The 14,382-nt window shown below is 38.2% G+C and overlaps 1 protein-coding gene across 2 annotated transcripts; it reads right to left on the bottom strand.

Annotated features, from left to right (window-relative positions):
- Positions 1-5,201: 5,201 nt before the first annotated feature.
- Positions 5,202-14,255, bottom strand: LOC123864326 (ras-like GTP-binding protein RhoL). 2 transcript variants are annotated; one of them, XM_045904683.1, is made up of 5 exons: positions 13,745-14,255; positions 9,911-10,025; positions 9,122-9,239; positions 8,057-8,135; positions 5,202-6,956 (listed from the first exon to the last, which is right to left on the bottom strand). In XM_045904683.1, the coding sequence occupies exons 1-5, from the start codon at positions 13,858-13,860 to the stop codon at positions 6,833-6,835; spliced, it is 552 nt and encodes a 183-aa protein (XP_045760639.1). In that variant the 5' UTR covers positions 13,861-14,255; the 3' UTR covers positions 5,202-6,832. The 2 variants fall into 2 exon arrangements, with proteins under 2 accessions (XP_045760639.1, XP_045760638.1); XM_045904682.1 differs by lacking the exon at positions 13,745-14,255 and adding an exon at positions 10,412-10,699.
- Between the last annotated feature and the right edge of the window lie 127 nt (positions 14,256-14,382).

Below are 14,382 nucleotides of genomic sequence, written 5' to 3'. Positions count from 1 at the left end.
TCAAACGTAACTATCCATATAGTAAGGAGGATAATAATCACCCCTTGCACTCCGATTTCCATATTGTTCTTTGTGCCAAGTGCGAGTCAGATTCGCGCACCGAGGTACTCGGGTATTTTTTCGACATTTTGCACGATAAATTAAAAACTATTATGCATAGCTACAGGTAAAGCCCTTTCATATTATAATACCCTAGTTGTTATATTATTTGTTCATGAACATAAAAAGTCCATAATAATAATTATTATCAGTCGTCAGCTGACCGCGCGAGCGTGCGGTCGTTGACACGTTGTCTAGAGTGGTAGGAACCCATAATGGCTTCCAAGTTGGTAAAATGTGCATCCTGTGAAATTTTGATTTCGGAGGTGATGGCGTTTATATGGAACAAAATAAATTCAATTGATGAAAACACACTCATTAGGATCTGTAGTACAGCTTTCACTTCGGAGGAAATACGTACAGCGAAAAAACTTCTCTTCGAAGCTGTACCAATCAAAAGGTTGAGAACAAGAAAAAATGAGGATAATTCAGTAAAAGACCTGGAAGATATTATTGACCTTCTCAAGCAGATGGATGCTACAGACCCGGATCGACTACCTATTTTTGTGGCAAGAGAGCTGCATCGGTTACCGCCGGTAACGTTCGACCATATTGACGTTACCCGTTTGTTGAGAGATTTGAACCTAATTAGGGAAGACTTGCGGGAGATCAAAAGCCAGTATGTTACGCAGAAGCAACTCCAAGAAACCTTAGTGCTTACACGGGAAAAATCGGTAGATTATGTAAATAGAAAGCGTGGAGCATTCGTAGGAAATAGTTACAATCATTGCGATAGTGGACCAATGGGATTACGTCATATAAGCAGCGAGCCGTTAGACGCTGGCGCAGAATACAATAAGAGTGAGGAGTATAACAATATATCCCTATCGCCCCGAGAAACAGGTGCACTAGACAGTGTGGAAAGGTCAGTGACCTTGCCCGTAGAAGTGCATAGTAGTGAACGCGATAGCGCACTCAGTCAGCCTAGCAAAAATGAGACGGCAATGCAACCGATCGTGGAAGCAGTCTCGGACACAATGCCGATTGAGACGATTGAAAAATGTTCCATCTCTAACAAGCAACCGAGCAAGAGTGAGACAGAACGTCAAGTGCGCCTGGACGCTAAACCGGTTGGAGCAGCGAGCGCCGTGATCGGAGACGCTAGAAAAATGTCACAGGAGGCGGACGCAAGCAGTCAACAGGGTGGACGGCAGCGCTCAATGGCGGATGTTGTGCGTACGAGTACGGAATGTAACCAAACGGAAGGTGATTTAGGTGGAGAGTGGATCACAGTACAGAGAAAAAAGTCGTTGAAAAATAGGTTTGTTAGTGAGGTAGGTAGTGCGTGTCATGATTTAAAGTTCAAAGCGGCGCCATACCAAGTGCCACTATATATATCTAACGTTTGTAAACAAACGAGTGACAGCGATATTGTGGAGTACATCAAAAACAAAACGAATGAGTCAGTTCTATTAGAAAAAATTAGCAGTAAGCGTGATTATAACTCGTTCAAGTTGACTGTACCGAGAAATAAGTTACACATATTTATGAATAGTAAAATTTGGCCTGAAGGTATTTGTTTTAGGCGTTATGTAATATTTAAAAATACAGGCAGACAGCGCTCTGAATCGTGTGTGAATACCAATCCTCTAGTTAAGTAAGTTTTTAAAGTAGGTATCTGCATATTTTATTAGGTTAGGTATACTTATAGGTACTTATTTAGGGTTAGAATATAAATAGGTTATATTGGGTATATTTTCCACTATGGACAAACAAATATGTAAAATGGTTAGTTTTAATTGTAAGTCGCTAAAGCGGTCAATAGATGGTGTTAGGGATTTATGTTTGAATGTAGATGTTATTGCGCTGCAGGAAACTTGGCTTCTTGAGTATGACTTGCCCTTGCTCAGTGCGGTAAATAAGGATTTTGATTATACTGGTAAGTCGGCAGTGGATCTGTCGGATGGATTGAGGGGCAGGCCTTACGGGGGGGTGGCTATTCTTTGGCGAAAAGGTATTTTTAAATCAGTGACAGTTATAAACTGTGATAGTGTAAGAATGAGTGCTATTAAGGCAATTTTGGCAAATAATCGCAGTATAATTATCTTTAGTATATATATGCCGACAGATATGAGTGAGAATGTCGTAGAGTTTACGGACTGTCTGAGTCAAGCCAAAGCAATAATTGAAAATAGTGATGTAGGATGTGTTTATATGCTAGGTGACTTTAATTCACATCCACATCAGCCATTCTGGAATGAGCTTTGCAGTTTTTGTACTGACCAGTCCTGGTTATGTGCGGACGTTGAAAAGTTGGGAATTAATTCAAATTCTTTCACCTACATGAGTGACATAAATGGTAGCTTGAGGTGGCTAGATCACTGCGTAGTGACGCGATCTGCCTGGCAAACTGTTCTGAATGTTAGCATACGTCGTGATATTTATTGGTCGGACCACTTACCACTCATAATAGAGTGTGATTTGAATTTAATCGTGCCAAAAATATCGGGAGACGACGAATTGGATTATAATAAAGTAACGTGGGGTCAAAGGTCAGTGGAACAGATAAATAGATATCACGACAGGTGCAATAGTAAGCTTAGGGGTTTGTGTTTTCCTGAGATGTTTGTATCATGTGGGGGAAAAATGTGTGCGAATGCCGAACACAGACAAGGCCTAGATAATATGTACACAGAGATAGTGAGCGTTCTTTCTGATGCTGCGGTTGAGACGTACAGGGGCAGTAAGGGTAGGAAGGGTCCTATAGTTGGATGGAACAAGCACGTCAGGGCCGCTCACTGGGAGGCTCGGTCGAAATATCAATTATGGTTGTTATATAACAAACCAAGGTCAGGAAGGTTGTGGGATGAAATGTGTGAGAGCCGTAAAATATTTAGAAGTCGGTTAAGATGGTGTCAAAACCATCAAGACCAAATAAGAATGGATATAATTGCTTCTCTCAGATCTGCTAAAACCTTTTCAAAATTTTGGAATGCGACAAACAAATTGAATGTTCGACCGAGCTTACCAGTGAGCGTCGCTGGTTGTAGCACCCAGAAAGAAATAGCCGATATGTTTAGAGATCACTTTAGGGTGTCATCGCCGTTGGGGCCGTCAACTCGAGTGTTCGATGCTCAGGTAAGTCTGGATAAGGAATTGCTACGTTTCTCCACTAAGCAAGTACTAGAGGCCATTCAGAGAATGACCAGAGGAAAATCACCTGGGTACGACAGCCTAAGCGTCGAACATTTGAAGTACGCGGGTTTCCACTTACCCAGGGTGCTAGCAATGTTTTACTCGCTCTGCGTCAGTCATGCATACATCCCGGCGAACATGATGAAAACTGTAGTGGTCCCTATCGCTAAAAATAAAACGGGTGACCTTTCTGATAAGTCCAACTATAGACCCATATCGCTTGCTACCATAATGGCTAAGGTGTTGGACAGTCTGTTTGATAGGAAGTTGAACGAAACACTTGAAATCCATGATGCTCAGTTTGGTTTTCGTCCTGGACTATCAACTGAGACCGCGATATTTAGTTTAAAACAGACTGCCCAATATTATACGAGCAGAAAAACACCCGTGTACGCCTGCTTCCTCGATCTCTCAAAAGCCTTTGATTTAGTTTCTTACGATATATTATGGCAAAAGATGGAGGCTGCAGGTGTGCAAGGGGAGTTGCTTAAAATCATGCAGTTTTGGTATGCAAACCAAACAAATAATGTTAGGTGGGGGAAGGAGCTCTCTGATTCATACAGGCTGGAGTGCGGGGTGAGGCAGGGGGGGTTGACGTCACCGAAGCTCTTCAGCCTGTATGTGAACGAGCTCATAATGGAACTCAGCAGCAAGCCAGTAGGGTGTTGGATAGACGGCGTTTGTGTAAACAATTTTAGTTATGCCGATGATATGGTGTTGCTGGGTCCCACGGCTGGTTCGATCAGGGAGCTACTCCAAACCTGCCAGGAGTATGCTGCCAAACATGGTTTAATATATAATGTGAACAAAAGCCAATACATGATCTTTAAGGCCCCTCGTAAGCAGGTGCAATACGAGCCAAGAATTTCCCTGAACGGCGCTGCACTCACACGAGTGCCGCAATACAAATACTTGGGCCACTACGTTACGGAGGACCTTAGGGATCATGTTGACATTGAAAGAGAGAGGAGGGCATTGGCAGTAAGATGCCATATGTTGGCCCGCAGGTTTGTCCGATGTAGTAAAGAGGCAAAAATAACGCTGTTTAAAGCATATTGCCAAAATTTCTACTCGGGAGGCCTGTGGGTCAACTACTCAAAGAAAGCCATAGACACCCTAAGGGTGCAGTATAACAACGGGTTCAGGATGCTGTTGGGCTTGCCGCGGTTTTGTTCAGCGTCAGGTATGTTCGCAGAGGAGCGGACTGATGACTTCTTTGCCATAATGCGGAAGAAGTCATCATCACTGCTGACAAGACTGCGCTCAGGAACCAACCGCATCCTGAACATGTTTGCAGATAAGTTGGACTCACCAATACTTGAACACATGATTCAAGTGTTGGTGAGGCAACAATAATTGTAAATTGTTCTTTCCACTACAACATTATATTACTAACATTAGTTTTTAAGCATCAATATTGTCTACTAACAAAGTGAGTCCTGGTTGCTCTTAATAAAGATTTATTATTATTATTATTATATTATTATTATAAGGCTTACCAACTTACTTACCTTGGTCATGACTCATGGCTTATCTTGCCAGCCCGTTGACAGTAAATTGCCATATGGAAATTGGGGGTTACCTCTAGAGCCGAGCAGTCTACAGCTCAAAAATTGAAATGTAGTCATGTACCATGTACCATATTGTGATTTATATTTCCCAACCGCTCTGAGTGGTCGCATAAGTCTTGCGCCTGGCTTACACAGCACCGAAAATCATCCTTCGGCCCGAACTTTACAGTGAGCGATATGCGATATGCCTTAGAATCATTATGCAATCATAAATCCAATAAACGGTTGCGAAAAACCTTGAGTCTCAAAGCATTATTTACATTACGAACAAAAAGGCTGTTTCTGTTTCGAAAATAATAATTAGGTATAGCTATTATAATAGCGTATAAGGGTAGTTCTTGGCAAGCAAGCTCTGTTAGTTTATGGGAGCCAACTTTGAAGATAAACAAGATAATATCATAATACAATATTTTATCGTTTATTAAAAATATAATTTATGTACAGACGTGTCTTACCATAAGTACATTTCTAATACGATAGTTGACTGAAATCAAGGTGCGCCTAGACCATAACATGATATAATTATTATAGACATGGTTTATAAAATCTTAATAGCGTTCACACATTATAAACAACAATGTTAAACATTGTGGACGTGCAACAAGTTTTAAGTAGGTATAACTTATAAGTATCATGTCACATGATCTAAATTAACCTTTACTTAAATCTTAAAATATCTTTAGTTTTAAATACTTCCTATGCAATACTGCATTCTAAGTTTTTATTCTAACAGTTATTATTTACATAATTTCATTAAAATAAAATTTTATAACAATGCAGGTTGTAAAGTTATCTTCTTACATGTAAATTTCGCACCCAATAACTATATATAACGAAATAATAAATAATAATTGGTTATTAATTTGGCAGCACTTTAATTATAAAATAAATGCATCTTGCGATATGAAACCCGCATTATTAATTACAAAGCTTAATAATGAATCTTTAATTAGTATTATTAATCCAGTGCAGCTGTGGTTTTTTCCTATAAGGAAAATTAGTTTTGATAAGAAATAGGTAACTAATACAAATAAATAATATATATATTTTCAACTACATGTAGTCACAAGCTAAGCTCCATTTGCGGCGTTAACAATTAAATGTTGATCAATTATTTTAACACTAGCTAATGCCCGGCATGCGTATTGTAACGTTTGATAGCTAGCTGACAGAAACTTTACCAGAAGTTCCGACAACAGCTACAGTTCAAAGTTTCAACTCAATCGGATTAAGGATGCGCGAACGCATATGTATATTTTTTGATTCCATAAATGCGTCGACGATTCGTTGCATCGCAGAGAACCTGACTGATGACGTCAGCGGAGTTTACGTCAAAGCCGACCGCTGGTGACGACATAGCGACGGCTTTTGCAAGCATCGGAACGGGCGGAGTCCTCTTCGTACCCGATTATCTTAAATACTTACTATATACTATACGCTTATAAAGTTTCGATTTAAGTCATATGTTTCGCTGGCTGTGGATGTATGGACGAACTTGAGTCCTAATCCAGCGCAATTTTAGGTCTTTTTTACTTTGACGTTAGTGTTTCGATACTCGAATAGTGCACGCAAAACAAGTACATACATAATCCAATCTGAAGTTGCAACATGGCAGTTTGCGCAGGTCAAGACTTAGGATTAAATAGGAACACAAGTCCAGCTGAGATTTGTTTTTGAGAATACACCTCGTGTTCAGATTGCTTAGGTCTTGTTTTGCGCGCACTATACTAATCCTAGGTATTACCTATTAGATGATGCTCACGGCTTCATCCGCATGGATTAAGGTTTTAAAAAAACTTGTGGGAACTCTGATTTTCCGGGATAAAGAAGTAGCTTATGTCCATTCAGGGATACAAACTCTGTATCAAATGTCAAACTCAGTTGAGCAGATGGGCAGTGAAAAGTTAACACACACACTTTCGCATTTAGGCATAACGTTACAATGGGTTGTGTATTTTTGCGCACTTCCAGTGACGGCACCGGGTCAAGTCTCATAATATAGCGCACGCGGGATATCGTGTATACTATCAGAGGAACTGGCAGGTGCGTTTGGTGACAGGTTTCTTTCGCAGCGCCGCACGCACCGCCTCTTCGAACACCTCGTCCATGTTCTCTCGCTCCAAAGCTGAACATTCCACGAACTGAGCCGCTCTGGAAGAAAAAGATAATGAAATAAATACGATTCTTATTTTATGCACCATGTACTTAGATCACAGGCTTTTTTGATAAAAAGTTTGTTGTGTGTGTGGAGTTTTGAATTCAGAACTACGAGCTTTACCAGACTGCAGTTTTATACACTACTAGCGAGCTGCCCCGGCTTCGCACGGAAGAGGAACTATACCACTATACATTATTTTGGTGTAACTTTTACTACTTACAGCATAGTATTATCTAATGTTTTTAGAGCCAGGATAGCCAAATGGTTAAGACGTCCGCCTCCTATTCGAAAGGTCGGGGTTTCGATTCTAGCATCTCTAACTTTTCGGAGTTAAATTGAGTGTTTTAAGCAACAAAATATCACTCACTTGCATTAATGGTGAAATAACTTAATCTTAACTACATAATATTTGAATTTTTCTATGTTTGTTTTGTAACTCAAAACCTACTTAATCGATTTCAATCAGCAAATAACATGGGCCATATTTTATTTTATACTTTATAAATGTTATACTTTATATCAACTAAAATCGATAAAAAAGTTAGCTGGTTTGCCTAGAAAATACCTAAGTATTCACTCTTGCAGTGACGGTATTTAGGTAGATACTATATTAGGTATTATAAGTTGTAAAATATTTCGGTCATTCAGTGGCTCCTCTCATGTGGTGTATCTCGCAGGGGCGGCTTTATCGGCGCGAGTGATAATGGCAGCGATAACGCAGCCGCCAGCGTGCGCGTGCGATAGCACTCGACACTTTTTACTTACACCATAGATTACACTGTTCCGAACTGTGTTATTCATATTCGTATTGCAAATAAAATATTACTACGTTGGCGTTAATTTTGATGTCTTTCTCTAAACTTTTAGAGTAGAGTTAGAGGTAAGTAGGTATAATATATATGTATCTTCTTCTTTTTAATGTTGCTAAAAAGGACAGGAAATGAATTTTTTGACTCTAAATTTTAGTGCTGTTCTTCTTTAAATATGCTATGTTCAAGGCTGGCATCTAAAGTCACGAGGTTTGACAGCTTCAAATTAAATTAAATTAAGTTTGTCGGTCCTTTTTTATATTGGTAAGAAAAATGCGAATTACCTTATTTTCTTTTTTAACGTTTTTCCTTCTTGTGTGGTAATAACAGCTTTACCGGAAGTTCGTAAATCTATTTTAGTTGCTGTAACAAAAAAAAACATTATTGTTGCGGTACTTAGCTGATTAGAGCCTTCCAGCAGCTGTTATGAATTATTATATTATTATAGACAAGATAGAAACAATGGTTGCAGGCAGGGCGGAAGGAGGTTTTGGTGATGGGCTGTCCGGTACCGGCATAAAAACATAAACAACACTTTTTGCTGCGTATAAAAGGCGACAACCAAGGTATAATTAACGAATTAACGAGACTCCTAAAAACAAACATTGTGCCAGTCATTTCTGTGGTCAACCCTAAACAAGTTCATCCTTATTAACGTAAACACTTTAGGCAACAGGCGCAAATTACCGCAATGTCCATTTTATTACACTAGGAATTTCCTGACCATACTTGTGTACGTAGGACCTATTATATAATAGGTACGTACCTACTATAGATAATGCCTACGATTTCATCCGCATGAATGTAGTTTTTTTAATAGGTAATCCCGTGGTAAATATTTGATTTTACGGAATACAAAGTAGCTTAGGTATGTCCGTCTCTGGGATGCAACTATATCTAGGTATCATTACCAAACGTCAAATCAGTTAAACAGATATGTGATGAAGGTAAAACAGACAAACATTTAAAATAGTAACAGTCAGAGGAAATTTGAGATTGGTTGCTGCTACGTCCTAACTACTCGCACTCACTCTCGTCGTCTTCGTCTCACTGTTCTCACGGTGTATTCAAAATCGTATATTAAAAGACTATGTAATTATATCCCTGAAATACACATAAATACAAGTACGCTGGAAGAGGAGTGCCATCAAAATGACAGTTACTTTGTGCTGATGCGACGTACCCCATTCAGCGTACCGGGAATCAAACTGTGTCAATATTTTCGTGTTGACAGATGTCATTTTGATAATAGTGAAAATCAAGTTGCTTCAAAAACAGGTCAGCAATCGCAAGTCCAGCGTATCTACTTGTATTAGTAGATGTCAGTGATTTATTGCAATTCAACTCACCTACAAGTACAATAGGCACTGAAGAGCTGAAGTGTTTCAATTCAGGATACCATTTATGAATTACGTTTTCATACGACGACCGACTCCCAACCGAATAACACACGAGGAAGCAGTGCGTCTGAAAAGAAAATAATAAAAAATATTTTTAAGCGATCACAATATACCTTATTATATACCTAATTATTATATTATGTAGAGTTAGGTTATCAGATCAATAATAATAATCAATCACTTTCTACTGGATTAGGTAAACACAACATTTTTAGAATCGGCAAAACGACATCGCTTTCTACTAACTAGAAATAACAGTTGTTGGAGAGCGGATTGAAATATGTCACAAGTTTGATGTTTAGATACACCTAACGATTTCTACGAACGCAGCCGGCAATCAATAGTGAAGCACTATCTTAATTCGTTACTATTACTACATATATTATAATAAAATAAAGACCCTCCGCCGAGTTTGTCTGTCTGTGCGCGCTAATCTCCGAAAGTACGGTAGGGATTTTCATACGGGTTTCACCAATGCATAGACGGATTTTGCGAGAAGGTTAGGCGTAGAAGGTATACTAATTTATGAAGGTTTATTGTAAACTGATCGAATTAGTATGATAATGATTGAACAAATCGGCGAATCTCCTAAAATTACCTAACTTATAAAAACCAAAAATATACATACTTAATAATTAAAAATGCAATTTAAATTCGGTACTTTTACACTTCATCCGTGTGAAGCCGCTACGATAGTATTTATTCCAATAAAATTAACAAGTTTTAATTCTCACTTACACCGTTATATGATAGGGGCCTTAGTCGTTCGTAGTCCTCCTGTCCAGCTGTGTCCCATAAAGCCATTTCTACTTCTTGGCCATCCACCGTGATGCGATCCAAATAGTTGTCGAATCTAAAATCAAGTGTTCATTAATAATAAGCTAAGCCGATTCCGAACTCCGTGGTTCATACTGACTTTTTTAATAAAAAAGTCGGAACTAAGAATGTCTAATATACTGTTAATTTATACTAAGATTCATACAAACATTATGAACCAATAAAATATGTCAGTTACAGAACCTAAGAAGTTAGCATACAAGCCCTATTATACGATGTCCTTATCAATATAGGTGCGGTATTTTCTCGTTAGTTCGCTTTACATTAGACGACCTTGTGCAACAGTTACAATCGAGACTCGAGTAGATGCCGATCAGCAACGGTCATTGACTACAAAAACGCGTAGGACCTCGGAATGTGGCACAGAGATGGATCATAAGGAAGTTAGACTACCTACAGTACCTACTTATACCGACTGTGTGCGTCCAGTTTCTTAAAGTGGAAACGACATACAGACAATACAACAATGCCGATACGTATTTGACTTTATAAATAGTGCAATCGCTTCGCACCAATGTATCGCCCATTACCAATAACTAAGTATCTTCTCGTAATTGCACAGTGAACACATTTACTACCGGATATAGTGACTCAAATTCATACACTGCAATCTTTTAAGCGTTTGTACCTACCTAATAATTCATTAAAATTGATTCTATTATTGATATCTTTTGCCCGCGATTTCCTTCTGCGTGGTATCTACTACCTACGTATAAATAATTTATACCTAGTCTACCTACGCGACAGGTTGAGATGGCAATCGGGCCATGAGGCGAGGGGACGCCCCGCAAAACCTATATTAATGAAAGACTTGTCAGAATCGGATCAAGATTAGGTACGCCCCACATTCAAACTAACAAATCTCTATTATAATTATTAGTAGATGTAGACAAATAACTTGATTTACTATTAACGGTTTGTATTAGGTAGGTATAGATTTCTATTAGGTAGGTAAAAATAAAATAGAGATGACGCAGTCTACTTAGGTATAGGTATGGCTCGAAAATGGGCAAGATAATAATATTATTGGCTTCAGCCTTCTATACTATTACGGCAACATATTATAGGAATACCCAATTTACTAATAGGTGCAAGAACTGGGTTTACTAGAACTTCCTCTTTCTGTCGTGATCCTGATACTCTAATCGGATTGCAACTTGCAAGGCTTTGCCGATAACACCTATTTCATGATCAAAATAGCTATAATGGCTTCCAGCCTGTGCTTCCAGCGAAGAAACGCTTTCACAAATTTTTAAAGCCGGAAATCGAACCTATTGTGCTCCGTGTTTTAGCATTTGCGTCGCTGCGCCGCCGCGCCGCATTGTAGTCAATCACAAAATACGGTCATTTATAGGTAGATAGTCCAGTCAAAATAAACATTCAACGTTACAATAATTCCCCATCGATCGGACATTTTCAAAAAAAAAAATATTCAAGGTCAAAGTTTGCAAATATGGGTTTATTGCGTTTTTCAGCCAAACGCTAAGTTTCATCATAAAAATTGATTAGACTAAATTGTAGATCATGCAATCTGTATAGGTACAAATTGTCTTTACAATAATTTTTCTCCAAAGATTCACCGTTTCTGAGATATTACGATTAAAATTGTTGAAAGTCATTTTCTTCTTATTGAGCAAAAGTACGCCGCGTTTAAACATCACTGGAGCTAAGTATAATAAAAGTAAAAGTCTTTTCTTAAGATCTGTTTGTCTAGTAAATACAAACAGAATAATTTATGAGAGATAATTTATTTAATAATCACACTACTATTACCTATTTGTTACTCTTTCACGCAAAAAAACACTGGGCGGATTTGGCTGAGAATGGAGATAGATTATACCCTGAATTAATACATGGGTTAATTTTTATCCCGGAAAATTAAAGAGTCCCTACAGGATATTTAAAACCCTAAACGTGAACGATGTCTCGGGCATCAGCTAGTAATTTTATAAACCTAACACGTGGGCCCACATTAGGGTTTCCGATTTCTCGAGGTTTTTTAGTTCTCGGGTGTCGAGACTTCTCGAGCCTGATTTCTCGGGTCTTCTCGGGTTGTCGAGAAAATATAAAATACGTCTAAATTTTTGTTTCATTAATAAAAAGAGTCTTTAATTTAACTGTGTTTATTTTACATGAAAAAAATCAACATAATTTTTAACAAAAAAAAACAAGTTCTCAATAAAAAATCAGCTCAAAACAAAATTGCTAACTTAAAACAATCATACTTCTTCTCCTTATCATAACTAATCTCATCTCACTAATCTGTAATAAAAAACAAAATCTCTGTTAACAATCAGCTTAAAACAAACATCTTAACTAAAAACAATCATACTTCTTCTTATTATAACTAATCTCACTAATCTTTAATAAAAAACAAAATCTCTGTTAACAATCAGCTTAAAACAAACATCTTAACTAAAAACAATCATAATTTTTCTCATCATAACTAAAGATCACTCACTAATCTCACTATGTGGGTGGTATGGTATCACAATTTTTGGCAGTTTTAATGTAATTAAATAAGAGATTAAGAGGGCTCTCTCCGTCACTCGTTTCCACTCGTTTCATACAATCGTAGTTCCAATTTCATTTGAATACTAAGCAACCAAAGTCCATGAAATTTTGCACATATATTCTAGAAACTAATATCTATGTCTGTGGTTTTCCAGATTTCTGTTAAAATATTCGGTTTCAAAGTTACGCGGTCTTAAAATTTTCATACAAATCTTTGAGCCCCTGTAATTTTAAAACTACATATTTTTAGAAAAATCTAAAATACCACAGAAACAGATATTAGTTTCTAGAATATGTCTGCAAAATTTCATGGACTTTGGTTGCTTAATATTCAAATGAAATTGGAACTACGATTGTATGAAACGAGTGGAAACGAGTGACGGAGAGAGCCCTGTTAAGGCAAAAACAAAGGATACCGACAGACACGAGCCGTGCTGTCAAAGGATGCTGCTGCCGCCTCGCATTTACAAAGAAAGCTAAGCGTAAAAATGTTTATTTAAACTTCTCGATGTCTCGACTTTTCTCGAGCTGAATTTCCCGGGTACGAGACCGACCGATTTCCCGGGAATTCCCGGGACGAGAATTCCCGGGAACAAACCCTAGCCCACATATATTGTACTGCTCTTTTTCGAAGCCCCATTAGACTACAATTCCACCCTAGTATTCGTCACGGGCAAAAGCTAATATTTTTATAAAATTTCAGTAAGATATCTAATTAATATACTTTTTCAGTTATTTTGCAGTAGGTAGATAGGTATACCAGGTATTTTTAAGGTTTATAGCTTTTGCTAAAGATTAAAGAGTTCACCTACTACTCAGTTTCTACTTTTAAAGGAAAATTTTCAGTAAAGATACACCTAAATCAACTATCCACATACTATAGTGTGTTTGGTATTTACCACAATGCGACTGAGTCACGTAAAATGATAACATTTCAGTGGATTCACTAAAGGAAAATGTATCATAATTCCACACATATTTTATTCAACGAGCGCTTAGAGTCCTGGAGTGTTCGTATGCGTCTAGGAACCCACTGGCATTCGGAAAATCAGTAATGCACCAACAAACATTGTATAGAAGGCAACCTACTCAGAGATAACGATGTTACCGCATCAACCTGCTAATTTTGACACGCACGTGAGAACGCAGCAGCCAACCCATTGACCTATAGCTGCAATTCACTATAGATAGGTAGCTGTATTAACTAGAAAAGGTACTTACACTGTTGGTACATATTCCTTAGGAAATTCATTTCGAGTGTACACGTAGAGCAAGCAGGTTTTGCCGACCATACCGTCGCCCACTACTGTTATTTTCAGTCTCGGCACCGTCCCCATGCTGCGCACCACCGCATCCGACAAAAGCAACGGTCATACACAAATCACAATTCACAGTTGAAACAATAACTGCTATTGTTTTATCACTCGTTTTAACTACGACCGTAGCATATCGAATTTTAGCGATGACTTGATCATCGGTAAGACAAATCGGTCCTTGACGATTCTTATCACTCAGTGATGTAATGATCTTATCAGAGTCGTAGAAACATGTACGATAACGCGGCAATTTAAATTAAAACAAGCGCGCGCGCTCTTTGCTAGTCAAAAGCGAAATGATCACAAATATTAAAATGCGCATGATTCAACTGAGCGGTTTGTCACGACGATCCGACGATCGGCCTTACGTCCGCGACCGGCGCGTGTCCGCGGAAGGCGCATAATCGTAATTAATTCTATGAACGTACTCTGCCCAAACTTTGCTAACAAATCTACGTCACACTTTTGTCTGGTTTTTTATTTTAAAAATATTGGCGAGCATATTAAGTAGCTTAGATGTATATTATGTAAACCAAACAAATT

Source organism: Maniola jurtina, chromosome 4 (genome assembly GCF_905333055.1).
Source record: "Maniola jurtina chromosome 4, ilManJurt1.1, whole genome shotgun sequence".
Taxonomy (NCBI): Eukaryota; Metazoa; Arthropoda; class Insecta; order Lepidoptera; family Nymphalidae; genus Maniola; species Maniola jurtina.
Note: the sequence above shows the minus strand (reverse complement) of the source record. Positions and strands in the feature narration are given on the sequence as shown.